The 18,003-nt window shown below is 47.6% G+C and overlaps 1 protein-coding gene across 3 annotated transcripts in view; it reads right to left on the bottom strand.

The window, feature by feature from the left end:
* The window catches only part of Tmtc3 (Transmembrane O-mannosyltransferase targeting cadherins 3), a 329,866-nt gene extending 312,127 nt beyond the window's left edge, over nucleotides 1-17,739 (bottom strand). For all 3 annotated transcript variants that reach the window (XM_084602460.1, XM_084602461.1, XM_084602462.1), the window contains exon 1: nucleotides 17,527-17,739. In XM_084602460.1, coding sequence (XP_084458586.1) covers nucleotides 17,527-17,586 — 60 coding nt within the window. In that variant the 5' untranslated portion in view covers nucleotides 17,587-17,739. The remainder of the gene's footprint in view (nucleotides 1-17,526) is intronic.
* Between the last annotated feature and the right edge of the window lie 264 nt (nucleotides 17,740-18,003).

The raw sequence follows: 18,003 nt of genomic DNA, 5'->3' as shown, positions 1-18,003 counted from the left end.
TTCTCCTTCGCCTCCTTTGCTTTTTTAGAGCGCAGCTCTTTGGCGTCCGTTCCTGGGTTTCGCGTCGGCGTCGTCGTCGGCCTCGTAACCAGCTCCGCCCCCCTTTCATCCCCCCAGCGCTAGAAGCGACCGACTGATACCACTGGATGCCGCTGACGCCGCTAGAGAGTCAAGATAACGTGACTGCATAGAACACCGTCGCCGCCACGCAGAAAGAGGAAGGGAGGGTCCCCCCCCCCCCCCCCCCCCCCCTGTTCCTGTGTGGCGGATAGGGTGCTCTTCAGTTGCCGACGCGCCGGTTATTTCACGTAGGCCCCGGCACGTCGACGAATACGTGACCACCTTCCCACGGCTAGACCTGGTTCTTGGCGCTGCGGAAGCGAGGGTATCATATTGTTTGCGTCGGCATCGGCGGCGTTGTCCCTGAAACCAACTCCGCAGCTGGGGTTGACTCACTATCGGCGTCAGCAGCATCAGTCAGTCGCTGCTATCTCTTCCCTCCTCCCTTTATCGCGTTGTCCGCTTGCTGCGCGCGTTTCTGCCCCCATCGTTTGCCGCTGGGTGTACACGCCGCCCCCCTCCCCCCTCTTCCTGCGAGACGGCTTGCTGGTAGTAGCTGCCTACTTCGCCCCTACGGCACTCACGAAAGACGACGTGCACTTCCTGCATCTCGCATTAACCGTCCATCGATCCACACCGATGTTAGTAGTAAGGGACTTCAATGTTGACATAAAGACAAACAGGAATTTCTTCACACTTATGCGGGAGAACATCCCGTTCCTCTCGCTCGTAACGCGTCCCACGGCTGTGACAACCTCGCGACGCACTTGTATAGATCTCGTCTTTGAGAATCAAGCATTGGTGTACCAAGTCGAACATATATCAGTCTATTTCTCCGACCACAAAGCTTCCTTCATGACTGTCAAGAACTGTTAGTGGAGTCTTTGTTAAAGGAATACGTGTGAAAAATAAAACAAAAATTCTGTGATAGCGCATACATGTGTTGCTCGATTTCTTTGCCTCAATCTATCGAAAAGGTGAAACAGCTTATTTGCTGCGCTCAAATTTCTCATTAGGAAGTAACGTAATCGTCGGTAATTTTTTTCTTCTTCTTCTTCTTTTATTTTCCTTCTTTTCTACTTTTCCTTCTTTTTCTTTCTTCTTGTTCTTCTTCTTCTTCTTCTTCTTCTTCTTCTTCTTCTTCTTCTTCTTCTTCTTCTTCTTCTTCTTCTTCTTCTTCTTCTTCTTCTTCTTCTTCTTCTTCTTCTTCTCCTCCTCCTTCTTCTTCTTCTTCTTCTTCTTCTTCTTCTTCTTCTTCTTCTTCTTCTTCTTCTTCTTCGTCGTCGTCGTCGTCTTCTTCGTCTCCCACGGTGCCACAGTAACACGCTGCCACGCCGACGGCTTAAAACCTACCCCGGTATAGCTTTCGCTAAAAAAAAAAAAAAAAACATCTACCAAGCTAAAATTCGGACTCCTCGCCGGTATGTAAGCGCTCAGCACATCATTTTGTTCAGTTGCTGAAGTGTTATGAGGAGTGATACCTCCCCTCCTCAAGCTTCTCGACCATGATCCGTGCGCTACGCTACGTATAAGCAGATTTCTCGTCGCCGCGTCACAACTTCGCACACCCTATCGCGTACACCCATCCAATTATTTAACAGTAACGCGCGACCATCGACTGCCCGGCGCTGCTGCGCCGGAACCCGTATGAGATGACAAGGCAAGCGACGGCAAAAGCATGTCCACAACTCCCGCTCCTGCAGGAATCGTCATCTGCTACGTTGTTCTGATTGTGAGAAGCCTCCACTAACGAAATCAGCCGTCATGCATCACCGCCCCAATAAGCTGCCGCAGCTTGTTTTCATCCGTTGAACACAAATTTATATAAACACAATATGAACACAAATTTCAATAAACTTCGCATGCACAATACCTATCTGGAATCATTACTTTCAGAACAAATAATTGTCGAGGGCATTAAATATCGTCACATTATTGAATTTTACAGAAGCCTAATCGATACACTCCTCGTGAAAGGAACCGGGGAGAAGAGTAGAGTACTCGGAACCTTACCATGCAGTTAGCACCAATCAATGCATCAAGCGCACAGCAGATAGAACAAATGTTTTCGGAACTCCGACATGAACTTGATTCGAGGGGTTGCTTCCAACAAAGCGGAACCGCCAAGCAGACGACAATTGCTCGAGCTGCATGATTACGCCAGGACGCCCCTTCCCTCTCCCGACTTTCCCTGTAATTCGCCTCGGGGCCACACCGGGCAGTCGATGGTCGCCGGGTGTACGCCAGCCAACCTTCCGAAAGAAAAAAAAGAATAGGCAAATACGTGCGCCCACAATCGAAGACGCAGGGCTGATTATACGTGTTCTGCGTACGCATGGCGTGCCGATATGTCGCACGTTTGTTCTCTCACGACCTGCAAACATACTGCACTATGGCGGGAAAGCGATGGCAGGGCGCAACATATCGGATCAGCCCCCAAGTCGCTGCCGATGTGAGGCCTGCCTGCAAGACATGTCCAGCGCCTGATCTCCGTGATATCTAGGGCCATGTTCTACAATTTTTCATTTTCCGCTCTGGCCCCAGCACAGCACCATACTTTAAAATAACTGTACAGCAAGCTGTATGTATACATAAACTTTTTGCACCGTCAACAAAAACACCTTGTGTACTCCAGAGCGTTACATCAGGGGTGGAAGCAGGTTCGAGCATTTTGGAGCAGCTTTGGGAGCAGTAATAAAACCATTTTGGAGCAGCTTTGGAGCAACGAAATGAGAGTTTTGGAGCATTTGAATTATGTTTTGGAGCAAGTTTCTAAGGTCAAACGCCTTCGAGAATTGGCGTTTTCCTTTTATGAAATACAAAATATCCAGTCTGATGCCTTTTTAAGCAAGTTCAATGGCTTTCCAACTTCGCACTCATCTCTGACAAGACAAGCGGCCAAAACATCTTATAACACAGGATGACCTTCGCAACATTTTGGAACGGACTAGCACAAACAGAACGCGTGCTGGTGCACTTCATAACTGAACACCTAGACTGAAATAATGCGTTTTCCTAATTTGACTCGATAGATTCAAATTTCGAGTCTACTACTTCGATGCGCTCTAGCAGAGATATTAATTTGGAGTTCAGATTAATGAGCAACGACATTTCCACTCCTTATCTTGTGCATGTCTATTTATTCATTTAGAATACACCTCGAAACCCCCTGACATGATCCTTTTTTTATCCTATGCTTGGGCTGATGAATTCCTGATCACTGGTTACTTTGTCTGCAAAAAAAGCGCCTTCAGAGCAGCTTTGGAGCAATATTGCATTTTGGAGCAGGATGAAGCAGGAAAAGCAGTTTGGAGCAAAATGGAGCAATTGGAGCAGCGCTTCCACCCCTGCTTAGTAAACGACTTGCTATAGTGTTCCCGTCTAGAGAACATACTATATATATATATATATATATATATATATATATATATATATATATATATATATATATGAATTTTAATGAAACGACTGTTTTGATAGATACGTTTAAATGAACCTCAGTAGCGGGGAAAAAAAAAGAACTAAAAATGCAGTTTCCATAGTTACCTTCACGTGCAATGCAAATTTTTCTCGAAAGGTTACAGTTTATGTGAATTGGTCGTCACAGTTACAGTTAATGAGTGCACGGAAAAAGAACCCATGATTACAAAGGCCTGACTGAAGAAGAAAAGTATCAGAAGGATTGAAACTTTTTTGAATGACAGAATCGTCTGCGTAAACCGTTATAGGTACCCGTTTACAAATATTAAGATCGGTAATGGTAATAAAGAGTAGAAAGCGGATGATTCCTAGCTAATAGTAATCGTCGCGGAACAACCGACGGTATTGCAGAAAGACTATATTACTAATCATTAACTGTTGCCAAATGTCTAGCAGAACACTGAATCCACTTTTTATAGAGATATCATAGCGCAATCCGCGACCGTTATCGCTAACAAGCGCCACCAGAGGGGATGCGCTGATTGGCTCTGAATAATGGGACTTTCCGATGCAACGAGCGTACTACTTTCAGCTGGCTGGCTCCAGGCATCACCAAGTGCCTTCATGATGATCTGCGCATATGTAGTAGTTCCCTGCGGAGGCGGATCACGGTGATGCTGCCTAAAACTTCGCTCTCAGTGTTGCGTGCCTGTTTTAATAGAAAACGTTGAAAAGCCACGGTATCAAACACATTTTAGGGGAATCAGAGGATGTGTACTCATGAGTGAGGAATCGTCTTAACTATACAGAAGGCTCATTTGTAGAGCTGAAATTCATTGTTCATAAGAACGACTTGTATAAGATCTACACCGAGCTATTGCACACGACGAGTTAATTTTTGTCTACTTATATATGGTAGAGTATATATTATTACGGTCATGTATTTTTCAAGCAACAGTGGTAATAATATAGATCCACAATTTACACGGCTGTCAACGTTGTTATATTCGTGGACCAGATGTCATTTTGTCTATCTTGCAACCATCGACGCACCAACCACTCTGAACCGATTGAGGTTTGGTTTGGTTTGTGGGGCTTAGCGTCCCTAAGCGACTCAGGCTATGAGAAACGTCGTAGTGCAGGACTCCGAAAATTTTGACCACCTGGGGTTTTTCAACGTGCACCAGAACACGGACGCCTTGCTTTTCGCCCCCCATTGAAAAGCGGCCGCCGAAGCCCGGATTCGATCCCGAATCCTTGGGAACAGTAGTCGAGCTCCGTAGCCACTGCTCCACCCCGGCGGGGGAACCAATTGAGAAAAAATCTCGGAACTCTATACAGAGGTGGGCACAGATTATGGCTATTTTCAAATATGGCATACAACAAGGCAGACCACGGATATGTTCTGAGCTCTTTCGTTCCGCACGCTGCATAAAAATGGGTGATGCTTACGTATTGCTGATACATTCGTGCTATATACGTAAATCCACTTCCTTAAAAAACGCCCTCGAGTAAGGCGCTTTTGTGATGACTTTTGGGGGATCTCGGGGCAATGCGATTCATTCAGTATTCGGGTGCAACTTCCACGACGCAGAATGAATGCAACGGCGTTCTCTATAGTGAGGGGCGACAAACAGCGCGTTCAGCGATGTTCGCAAAGCCCGCGGTACTTGTGCAGTTTTCGCAAAATTATGGGCGTTGTTCAATTTTCTTCGCAGCCGCGGCTCGTGCGGAACACTCCGGGTGGTGCCAGCAGGCACCATGGAAGGCCGGCTAAAGCCCTAAAACATAGCGAAAGACGCACAAAATCGCGAGAAGAAGAAGAAAAAAAAAGAGAAAAGCGACGTTACGGCGAAACTACTTCCGACGGAACGACGGTTGGGAAAGTAAAAGGGGCGAAGCGAATCATTGCGGCGGAACGGAATAAAAACGAGAATAAGACTCGCATTAAACGGCACCGAACCGCGCTTTACCTCAGGGTTAGTTTCGATTTTTTCTTCTCCTTCCTCCCTTTTCTCCGATATATGTGCATCCCTTTCTTGAAAATCATTTAGCAGCTGGCGACGCTCGCACCGGGCGAGACGAAGACGACGAGGCGCAGCAGCGACATTGGCGCGCGGGTTCGCCCTTTTCCGTAGCGGCTCGGATATGTTCTTTTTTTTTTTTTTTTTTTCTTCCATTCCCGCCCGCGCCGACCCGAAACGGTCACATTTTGCCGACAAACGTCGACTGTCTGAGCACTTTTATTCCTATCTGGAGCCATTAAGAGCTTAATGCGCACACTGAGAACGTTGCTGACGTTGCAAGTCGTTCAAAGTTTTCCCGCACAGTTTCCACCGCTGCACCGCCGCGCAACGTTTCCCCGCGAGTTTGAAAAATATATTCGCTTCCTGAGTGTACATTTGATTTCCGCCCGCATTACGGTGTGACCTTTGGGATACTTTTTTTTTTTTTTTTCTAAAGTGCTTCTCTTGACACTTCTGTTTATGGCCTTTTAATGTGGCCCCTCATATCCTGGCCCTTTTTCCGAGCCTACGGTAATGTGACAAAATTTCCGGCGATAAATGCGGCGCGTTATCTTCTATGCATAGCGAATAACGCGCGTCGAGTGATAACGCGATGTCTCCAATTTACAGGCATCACAAATCCAATGACGCAGCTTCAACCACTTCTATACAACCCTGCGAAGGCGGAAGTGGTGGGGATATTGCCACGATACAATTTCAAGCCAATATCGGCATAAAATAAGCCCTCTGAAGAGATGGGCAAACTAGTAACGAGGTCGTTTAATGCCCCAAACAATTCAGGCTATAGAGGAATGTCGTAGGTTAATTTCGGCTACCTATATGGTGTTTTGTAACGTCACACTAACATCGCAGAGTCCACGAAAGCCTTGCCTTTCGCCCTCATCGAAAAGCGGAAAACGCGGCCGGGATCGGACCCGGGTTCTCCGGTTCAGTGTAGTGGAAAGCCCTATAACCACTCAGCCACTGCGGCAGAGCTCCAAGCTCATGAGAGACATTTATGCAAATATTGTGCCGTCTAATTCATCCCACTGTTTCGTACTACGTGCATACAGCCTCGGCTTTCGGTACTCAATAAATCAATAGTGTTTAGCCTAATTAAATTACCCTTAATATTCATTTATTAAAGAAGTAACTGCGAAGGACGCTACATCTTGCTAACCGTCAACGTTCACTATTAAAGCGCAATCAGAGGTGCTTAATCCGCGTTCGTCCGAAGGTCGTCGCATACACCCGAGAACACGCCATCCTTCTTGGCCATCCTTGCATCAGGACCGTACACAGCGCGCTGCAGCTGACATTGCTATACACGGCACCATCCTAGGCGCGCGCGCAGCATGCAGATTATTCGATTTTCTCCGTGAGGACTGCATTTCAAGAGGCATTCTTCGGGGCTCGCGGAATGGGCTGAGGGGCGGTGCAGCGCGTCGCTGCATGGCCCCACGCGCATTACGGCGAGAGCCACGGTTCGCTCCGCGTAATGCACAGCGATCCGATGATTGCGGGCTCTGGCTCTGAGCGTCTCGAGGAGGAGCACGCGTCGTCGTCGCACCATTCCTTCAACTCGCGCACTCATCGCACCGGCTATGCAGCGTAGACTACGTTTGCGAATCACTCTGTGGCGGGCATTGCTTCAGCGAAACGGACAGCACTCTCGCGAGAGATTCCCAGAAGCGAATCTTTTCCACTTTCCGTTGAGGTTTCGAGCCTTTCTCGGCCGCCCGTTGCTCCAGTGGGGACGGTATAGGGGAACCAAAGGCTTCGCCCCAAAATGCGGGTGCAGTCATCGAGGAATAAAAGCGGGGCGGCAGAAGTCGTTCTTCGCTGTGTTAGGAAAAGTTCGGTGCAATTTTCGTCATGATCTACATGTGCTAAAACATCTTGCTACCAGCAAAGGTGCCCTGCTGCGTACTATCCCTGGCCTGGCAGATTCCGTCAGTCAACCTGATCAGCCTCACGAAAGAACGACCATTCGCACTCGCTTGCACCATACAGGTGACATCTTTCTACAGAAAATTCGACGCCGGCTTTGCCGGAGTAGTGAGTGAAAAAATCGCTAGCATGCATTTGACAGGCGGCATTTGGCAGGTTGCATGGCCGGGCATGGATCGATTGGCCAGCACGGCTTGTGTGATGTCATGCGACCAGATGAAATGGTCGAGATGGCAGGAGCGCTTTGCAGAGAGTAGAAATTGAAAAGCAACCGAACCCAGGGACCGTGGTTGCTGCGCCATGAAGACTCGCTACCCCTATAAGCTACGCAGACATCTTCATACGACTTGCTTGAAACGGGGCTTTGCATCAGTGCCGAGCGTCGTTTCATGCAACGTGGTAGCTTGAGACTGTATGCTAAAGAGCGTGTGTGAAATAATAAAGGGGCACATTCGGGGATTAGTGATTACCGTTGTGTAGTATAAAGTGCGTGTACGCGAATGAAGAGCTGCAAGCTGCATACGGCAGCCAGTAACGCTGTAGCGTAACACCTTTAAAGGGCCACTGTCCAGGGAAAGCCCTTTTCAGAAAAGGAGCCCAGTGTTTCGATCAGGTACCGGAGATAGTCTGTGCAAAATTCTACAGCGACACGCGCGCCGCAAAGCATCGAAAATACAATTCAAAGCTCCCTCATGCTCTCCTTTGAGAAGCCAGCTTCACCGCTCCCTGCGCTGGCCCGACGGGCCCCGATAATGACGTACGTATCGGGAACGACGTCCATTGGTCCGTCTAGCTGACTGACGGGAGAAGGATGGGTGTCTACCGCTCGCACCGCGCTTTTCCCTCGCCACGGCCAGACTGAATCCAGCGGCGCGCGCTCCCTCGACCGTTTTTTTTTTTTTTCGCGCTCGCGGAGAGCCACGCTCCACCTCCCGCCAAACGCGGAGGAGGAAGGGGAATTTGTATTGCGGAGGCTAGACGACCTCGGGCAGGAGAGTGAAAAACCTTTGCGAGGGAACGGAAGAGAGAGGCAGGATAGAATCGGGTGATTGCGGTGGCTGTAACTACGTTATTAGTTACTCTTTTCAAAAACATTTTGCGGCCTTGCGTTCCAGGGGCGAAGTCTCACAGTCACCGGGGAAGAAAATATTTTCGACCGGAGGGTGGACAGTGGGCCTTTAAAGGCGCAGATTAAGTGCCCCAAATATTTGCGTCAATCTGTGCGTATTATCAAGGTTAAAATGCCAGCAAGAATGCACTGAACTAAGCTTCGCGGTAGAGGCTTTTGAGGAAGCGGGACTACACATTACGCTGAAAGTGATGTTCGGGATGATTAATCGCCTTTGAACATATCAGCGATTCCATAGCATTGCTCTACTGCAACTTTACAGCGAAAAACGCACGTTTTCAGGAGGATACTCAGTTAACCTCACGTGGATATCGCGTGATCATGCAGCGAGCTATGACAGATGACATGGTAGATTGGCTATTCTTCCACATGCTCTTTTCTTGGATTTAGTCGAACGTATTTATGGGAATCCCGCGCCAGTAGATTTCAGTTAAATGAATAATTGCTATCATCCACGTGAGCGCTATCACACGACTCCATATACCCCAAGACGACTTTTTCTTGAACTGAGAAATTTTCGAGAAACACACAGATTTTATCTTCATGGTTACGCCTATAGGAGCATGGTGATCAGTAATTACTTTTTAGTTTTTCTTTTACCCGCGGGCGCTCGAAACGCACGTGTAATCAGGCGGGTCTTGAGCACCGCGCGCGGGCGGGTTTGCGTCACCGCTCCAGACTTGTCGCAGCGCTGTGGAAAGTATCATAAATAAAAAGACTAGCGCAAATAACACAGACACAGACATAGGAGAAGACGGGACGAGCGCTAAAGTACGAGAGCCAGTCGACGGCTGCCACAAGTTATAACACGCGTTCCCTAGGAACCATACACGGATGGAAACCACCCCCTTTCCGTCAGTACTTTGTACTTTTACCCTGGCAAATCAGTTGAGACATACGTGACGGCAGGACTGAGTCGTATTTCGCTATTTCTCAACTTACGCTTATATTTAGACGTACAAAGTATTGAAAGCATCTTGTCAAATTTAATTGTCAGCGAAACCACGAGTACACTACTGTCTTCGCATTTGATATGACGGCCTGCAATCAAGAACAACGGCTACAACCGATGTGCCGTCTTTGCCAAAAGTAACCAGGCTGCACGGTTTGCTCTCCCGCCGTGTTTTGAGCCCTTGATCTATCCCAAAAGGTAAAAAATGATATTCACATATAAGAACGAATGGCTTTCTTTCCGTACAAGTGATTGAGAATTTGGGAAGCCCTAGAAACGCTGAACTACATGTCTTGCTGCTTTTGCATTTTTGGACAGTGGGATCGCCGTCCCCCTTTTTTTTTTTTTTTTTTTTTTTTCAGAATCAGAGTCAGAATTTATTGATTCAATGCAACGAATGAATACAAATATTGGTAAGTACAGGAGGAGGTCCCAAAGCCAATGGCTACACAGGGGACCTCCTGTTACAAGTATACAAAACAAAAATAATTAAGTGCAAACAACAGCGGATGAAAACTGTAACTGTTATATAATATAAATGTGGAACACGCAGAAATACATGATAGCGTAATATAAACAGAATATAAATTGGGAACATGTTATATAAATGCAAAACAGAGGAAAACAATTGTATCTGGGATAAGTATTTTTATCAATGAAATTTTTTTTTTTTTTACCCCGACAGCAGAAAAGTACGAAAATTACGCTTGAAGGCATGAATATTAGAAGATTGCTTAATTCTGAATGGTAATGAACTCCACAGAAATGAGCCACAGAAATTAACTGTGGATTTGCCGTAATTAGTTCTGGGTTTTGGCAGTAAAATATTATTTTGGCATGAAAACCGAGTGAAGCTATGTCTCGGGAACTGGGTACTATTAATTATTGAGATGGGAAGTGATCCATTCATGAACTTAAATACGAGGATGCCAATAGAATAATGAAACATGGATGAGACTTCAAGGATGTTATGAGCTTGCAGCAAGGGCGCAGCACTGCACAAATGGCTGTTAGAAGTAATGATGCGTATGGCTTGATTTTGTATGTGTTGTAGCGGAGCTATGTGTGTTCTGTATGTGTTTCCCCAAGGCGAAATACAATAGTTGATATGGCTATGGATGAAAGCATAGTAGAGAGAAATGCGCGTATGTAGACTGAAGTAATTTCGCAAGTTAATTGAGACAGAATGCCACCAAGGTTCCACATTCTATAGTGTATGTTCTTGAACGCGCGGAATACATCGGAAGGTCGCAGTTTCTTGAAGAGCGCTTACCGCTAGCCAGGACTCAATTTTTCGGAAACGTCAGTCATTCTGGCTGCGGTAATTAATTTATAGGTTAGGTTAATCATACAGTGGGTTCTGGTCACATTATCTACCGCTGTTTTTCCACGCATATATATGTACTGGTTCTTCTAGATTTGTTTATTGGTTTCAAGTCATCAATCAGTCAATGAACTAATCACCCAGGGTGAGCTAAATATATATTTGCCCTGCATCAATATCGACATCGACAAACCACACATTTCAGAGAAGTCAGTGCGGCATGGGTGGCCACGACTGTTTGAAAACAAGCTGGTGGATTAATCCTAGCAGCTCCGATTGGATGCAGGCATAATGCATGGACTGCCAGTGTTGATATCCGGATGTTGTTTAGAAAAGATCGCGTCACCAAAATTAATAGCGAACCTTGCTGGGCTGACATTAAACACTCATTAGGAGCGGTCATGTGCCTATGTGCACGCAGTGAAAATGACAGTTCTGATCGACGCGGGCCACAGGGACAGTAGTTGCATTAACGGCAAATCAATAGAAACACAGCCGGCCAGCCTCGGACACGGCAAAGCAAGTTCTCATTGAGCGCTGAGCGGCACATTACCCAACTCGCGTAAGTGTTCCTCATTCAGCGGAGGGGGGAGAGGGGTTAAGATAAATCTGGCTGCCAGCGACGCTGAAACTACATACACACTTAAACGGCGACATACTGGAGCACCTCAGGGGTACACGAAAGCGTCTCCCCTGGTGCCAGACTAAGCAGAGAGCATTACGACGAGTAACTGTGCCTAATGCGGCGAAAGCAAAAATATCATGCCACACAACACGGCGCTGCCACATCAGCACCAGGTCAAGTAAAAGAAAACCTCCCTATCACCTCAACATCAGTTTTCTTGAAAGCCATAAACTTTTCTTTCTCTCTCTCTCTATGCCGTTCCGCAAGTTGGTCATCTGGCACGGCCAACAATCAAACTGAACCCTCACCTCTTAAAGCCGATGATAATAAATATTTTTCCATCCATCCATTCGCCATTTCGCCAAACTAGCGTAGAAGGAAATGGAGAGCTTTATTCTTCTTTCTCTCATATTTATTCTTAATCTTAGGCGTATGTCCGCATTTGACCGCGACCTGCGCGAAAATTAATATCAAATATCTCTCGTATATCCATACATGTGAACGCAGGTACAAGGCCGTGAGACAAGATTATTATAATGCGTGCAAATACATCTAGCCAAGTAGCGCAAGGCAGGTAGAACATAGTTTCTAAACTGGAAATCTGTGCAGCTTACGGGAGTTCTGATGGGCCCAAATTGGAGGTACGTTTGTTTTTATTGGTTTTGCAAGCACGATTGGTGTCAAGTGCATTCGCGCGCGCGTGTGTGTGTGTGTGTGTGTGTGTGTGTGTGTGTGTGTGTGTGTGTGTGTGTGTGTGTGTGTGTGTGTGTGTGTGTGTGTGTGTGTGTGTGTGTGTGTGTGTGTGTGTGTGTGTGTGTGTGTGTGTGTGTGTGTGTGTGTGTGTGTGTGTGTGTGTGCGTGCATGCGTGCGTGCGTGCGTGCGTGCGTGCGTGCGTGCGCGTCCTCTCTTGTCTCCGTGTTCCCCTCGGTTCGGCGCTGTGTTTTCTCTGGCGGCACAGCGGCAACTCGCGCTGAAAACACTTCGTGCTTAAACATGCTGGAAATAAGCTCTGATTGAAGTCCCGGAAAGGTACCACGCCGGACGCCTGCATTTTCTGTTCACGACTACAATGCGAGCTATTTAGGTGTAGCGTGCGACAAATGAACCTTGCGTAGAGATCGTAATTGGCCCATCAAGAGCGACAGCTGAGCTTTTGTATGACAAATAGATGCATATCGACGTGCTCCTATCTTTAAACAAGTTGGAAGCATGAGAACCACGTGATTGAGGGGGTCGAAATAAGCCCGCCGCAAAGCGCCATGCAGAAGCAGCCAGCTGTCATTCAATACAAAGAAAGTTGAAAGACCGCACCGTCATGAAGACATATATGTTGTGCAGTTCTGATCGCAAACGTCTTTATGTGTACAAAAATAACGTGAGCGTATGGTGGGCGAATGTTCCAAGCTGGGAAATGCTTGTTCCCCGGTGGATTCACGGAGGAGAAGGCGACGTCACGTGAGCCAGAGAACGTCACTTGCATTTTAGAGTGAAAGCCCTCGTGCAGTCGTGAGAACGCACCGACGATCTTGCTTGTGTCCGACTCTTGATTGGTTCGCAAGATCGTGACGTCACAGCCCACGTGTCCTGGCGCGGGTAATTCAAAGAGCGCTTTTTAACACTATTTATCAATCTAGCCAGAATAAACGACGAATAATTTTAGTTCGAAAGCACTGCTTTACTCGATCATACCCAACTATATATAAGAAGTTTGTCCGTTGCATACGCTGAGCTGGAACGAAAAAAAAAAAAGAAAGAAAGCGGAGCTAATTCTACCCAAGGAATTTATAGTGGCAAGCGAGTATGAGTATGTAAGATCGTAGCTGTCGCCGCAGCTGATTACCCTGCGTGTTTAGCTGCAATACACTCTCAGGACGTGCATTGAAAGCCGTCATCTCCGTGAACCACCACCTGTAGTCCAAACTTTTCGGATGTTCCACTCGATTTAGGTACCTCAAAAGCCCATGATTTTTTTTATTTTTACCCTAGAGTAAGGCCATCATCAAGCGGCGAAGATCACCTCCCGCAATCAAGACACCGCGTGGCGCCGAACGTGGAAACCTGCGACGGAAGCAAGCGGTTTGGGTGACCGCGCAGACGCCGACAACCACTGGGCGAGGGAAGGCCGTCGCACTGCGAGCAGGGGAAGGAGGAAGCGAGCAGAGCAGACAGGGAATGCGGAGAAGAGGAGCGGGCGGGGCAGGCAGTTTGTTATGCAAATGGCGTCGGGCCGCGCTCGGCCGACAACCCGCCGGACGGGCCCAGCCTCTGACCAGCCGGCTGCGATACATACCGGACGCCATAGCGCACGCTCGCCCCGCCAGCAGCGTACAGAGAGCGGAGCACTACACATAACCATGCGAGCAACCGTTCCCGTGCCGGTTCGAAGCAGACGCTAGGGGTGCTCCAGCATCATCTGCGATTACGACTACAGGGCGCTGTACTGACGCGTCTGCGTGAGAGTGCTTTACGACACAGTGTGCGCTGAGAGCTCGTAGGGCACGGTAGCGTTATAAAAAGCATACTCTGCCGATGAAGTCACGCAGATCGGCTGATGAACGCGAGTTGCAGGGTTCGAACAAGGTCGTATAATCCGCGTGCTAATAATATACGCATAGTAAAATTATTCTATGGCTTTACACAAAGTCGGGAAAAAAAGAGCAATAATAGGTCGCAAAGCTAGCTTGGAATTGTTCTCGGTGTGCCATAGAAGAGAATGGCGAAGGGACTACGCTCGCCGCGGTGCATGAGACAATCCAGTTCATACGGCACGGAAATTAGCGCGGCGAGGGGAGTTTCCGCGTAGCGCCATAGCGATTTACCTGTAAACATTTTGCAATAAGCGGCAGCCTGAAGATGACCTGTGTCATTCACACGATTTGAAATACCCAGGAGATGAATATATAAGTAGAACGAGGATGTGAAATATGCTCGACAAACACTGTTGCGCTCTTTTTACGATGCAGGTAATACCGTCACTCCCTTTTGACGTGGAAGTAGCGAGCCTTTTTAGGGAGATTCTCGGGTGCCCTTTTTCTTCTTGTTCCAAAAGGCAGCCTTTTTCGTTCCAGTGACAACTAAACACAGCGGTCGGCAAGCTTCCCTAGGAGGGAGCCAAGGTGCAGCGCCTCTCAGTAAACCTGCTCGATGATTAAGCTCGTGAGACGGGCGCATCGCACTGGTAAGCAATCACGGTCGACACATGTGTCTTCGTGCAGAGGTCTACACGCGCCGCGGCAGTAAGACGATGTTAGAGCTAGATTGCCGGTGGTGAACACAACCAACAGTCACAATGGATTCCACAAGGTTGCGAAAACCGCGGACTCCGAAGCCGCCCTACATGACTACGCATGGAGAAACCGAGGGGCAACACCCCGTTTAGGTGCCCAGATTACGCAACGTACACGCGAGGTAAAGCGATATAAGGGACCAAAGGTATGGCTTTCTGTTTTTTCCACTGATTAACACTGCACGCGGAATACCTGATGCAGCGAGACACGCGGACATCGTAAAGTACTGCGTTATAAGCGGCACCCATGTTCTCGATTAGCGGAGAAGTATACAGGATAAAATGCCTTGTGCGCACGAGGCACATGTTAATCCTATATACGTCTGCGCCAATACACCTTCCAGCAACGAGAACGTGGGCACCAAATTAAATTGCTGCTTTTCGATGTCCGTCAGTATCGCTGTTGGCGTGCTGCAAAATTAACTATCGCGAGATTAGGAAATCTTAACGTGCAAGGGCGAAACTTGCTGCCATCACGCCGATCGCGCCGCGAGCGTTCGCTTGCCTGCCTTCGTACTGCACCAACGGTACTTACAAGCGTCGTCACATTTGGACACCGATGAATTCGTCGCCTCATTTGAAGGAAAATACATGGAGGAAGCGTTACGTGCGCAAATGCACCACCCGTATGCCAGCAGTCGGCTAGATGAGAGCATTGTCCACCCCACTAAGGCGAAACACTGTGCCGAGTCCGGCTTCCTGGGACTCGAATGTTAATGAGTGAACTGTGGCCATACTGTTAGGCCCTGGCACAAAAAAAAACATCGAAGGGAATTGTCCCAGAGCGCAGCAAGATCTTCCTTTCGAAGTTTGCCTTTCTCTCGCATCGAGTACCTGAGAGAGCCATAGTTTCCTATTATATTACGGGGGACGCTTTTTGACGACAGCAAAGTCCTTATGGTAGGATACAACTGCAGTATGCAGTACCTTCCACACACAATTCATCAGAGACCGAAAGAAGACTGCTTTTAAGGCTTTATTAGTTACGTAATAGAGTCAAGAATCAGACCAAAATGTAAGTTAAGTAACTTCGATCCGTTTAGCCATTTTAGTATGGTCAAATTTCGAAAACTGATTTTGTCTAGTGCTTAGCGAATACACAGGTCGAGTACTATGGCTCATAGTTATCAAATGCTGTTTTTTAAGTTGCATCCTTTTATAGCAGCAAAAACTACGATTTTCCCAGAGATCTGCGGATACATATGCAAACACATATCGTTCAAAAACATCTTGCAGCCGAAAAAAATGTCTTTGTCGGGATTTCCTCCGTATGTGTGCTGCCCATATAGCACCGAAGAAGAAAAACCCTCTTGTCGGAACGTTCGCATCGGATCGAAGCTTCATGTGCTCGCAAGAATCCCACCTTCCTGCACTGTTTACCGTGGTGATCGATAAAGCGCGGAGTTAACTTTTAACAGAATTGGCATCAAATGTCAGAACTACTTGCGTGCCTATCTGTACGTACGACAAATTGGTTCGCTTGTCAAGAGCGAACGTTAACGTGCACGTAAAATTCGTTATGTACAAAAACTTGTGTGGTATCCCTGCCCTGGTTTGCAATACGATTATTTTACTTTTCTGCCATGAGTTAGAAAGCAAGCAAAACGACAGGCGAAGTTGATACCTAGATAGGCGTCACATAAACAAGACTCATATAGCTTTTTATTCTCCGAGAATTGCTATTACATAAAATGAATAGTGTAGGCATGGGTGAACTCTGTCAAATAAAAAACTTTAAAGAAAAAATGTTGCTGGGTGTACAGCAGCGTCAAGCAATACTATAAAATGGAAGCCTGGGGTCACTAGTCAAAAAGCGAAATCAAAATGCAATAAAGCACGAACGCAGCCCGTGAAAAGCTTAAGCTTGTTTAAGCATAAATTAGTGTTACTGACGCAGCAAGGCATGCCTGGAAGCATGTAGAGCTTTTATATGTATTGCACGGCAAAAAATCGAGAGATGACCAGCCCATTATGGCGACTATGTCGGTCTATTACATATACTACGTTCGCACACAAATGCAACAAAGTATGTTGTTTATTTACCCGCGGCAGAAAAAAGTTCGGATATGTGACGCGAAAATCGAGACGGGACCATATTAGATCAAAATAGTCACATATTCCCGGCATTTCTGCTGAACAAATGTTATATTAAAAAAAAAAAAAAAAAACGACTACACCTTACCTCATTTCGTGGAGCGCGCTGAAAGCATGGCTCGCTTCCAAGGCGCCTGCAGTAATCATCGACCTCCTCTTTCGGTCTTTGCCGCTTAACAAAACTAGAAGATGCGAAATTCGCATGTGCCGCAGTAAAGCACACTGCAGGCTCGAACACAGTGGTTTAGAAGCGACGGCCAACAAATGCGAAAAGCACGAACCGAAAGTGACAGCGTCAGACTTCGCAACCTTAACGGCTAACGCCAAAACGAAACACTTGTGCCGCGAAGGCATGAAGTACGCTACATATAACAGGTCATTTCAACACCGTGATTACTGTTCTTCGCTTCATTCACAACCAACTCCAAAACCGCGCGCCGCCCGCGAGGCAGACAGCACATGTTTAGAAGCACAGCCAGCAAAGCCAATGACGAGCACTACACTCAACTAGAATAACGCCGCCCTACAGGCTTCCGCAGCCCTGCGACACAGCCAAACCAAACAACGCGAAAACCACATTAATACCGAGGTCCTGACGCGCCGAGAGCACGAGGGCACGAGCACGAATATCGCGCGCAAGGCAGTGCACCAGCGTAAACAAACCGTCTCCACTTCTCACCTTTGCAGTTCTCGCACCGTTGTGGTTGCGCCGACTCAAGTCAGCGCTCTTGGCCGTCATGCCGCAGGACTGAGCTGTATCCGCCACGCACACAATATAACTAGCACCAACGCGAAAAAAATGAAACGCACGCAGGCGATCACCGATCACGCAGCACAGGGATTCACCACATTCCGACCGTGGACCGGTCGCGGAAGCAACCACTGCAGGACGCCATGTTGGAGGAGACAGAGAGCGAGGAGGAGAACGCGCGCGCAAAAATCAAAAGCAAAAAAACCAGTTCGCTCCGACACGCGCTCGCGCGGGCGCGGCTGGAACTTCTCAGAAGGGTAAATTGTGTGTTTCGATTTCGGCGTTGGGAGTGGCGTGGTGGACGGGCACATAGGTTCCCTCGACACGCGCTCAGGTGACGCGTGCATGCTGCCTACGGGCACCATTTTTGGACAAAACGTGACTCGTCTAATGTTAACGATACCT

This window comes from Amblyomma maculatum, chromosome 4, assembly GCF_055883805.1.
Source record: "Amblyomma maculatum isolate TAMU_Amacu chromosome 4, ASM5588380v1, whole genome shotgun sequence".
In the NCBI taxonomy this organism is placed as follows: domain Eukaryota; kingdom Metazoa; phylum Arthropoda; class Arachnida; order Ixodida; family Ixodidae; genus Amblyomma; species Amblyomma maculatum.
The sequence above is the reverse complement of the archived record's forward strand: the minus strand, read 5'-3'. Positions and strand labels throughout refer to the sequence as shown.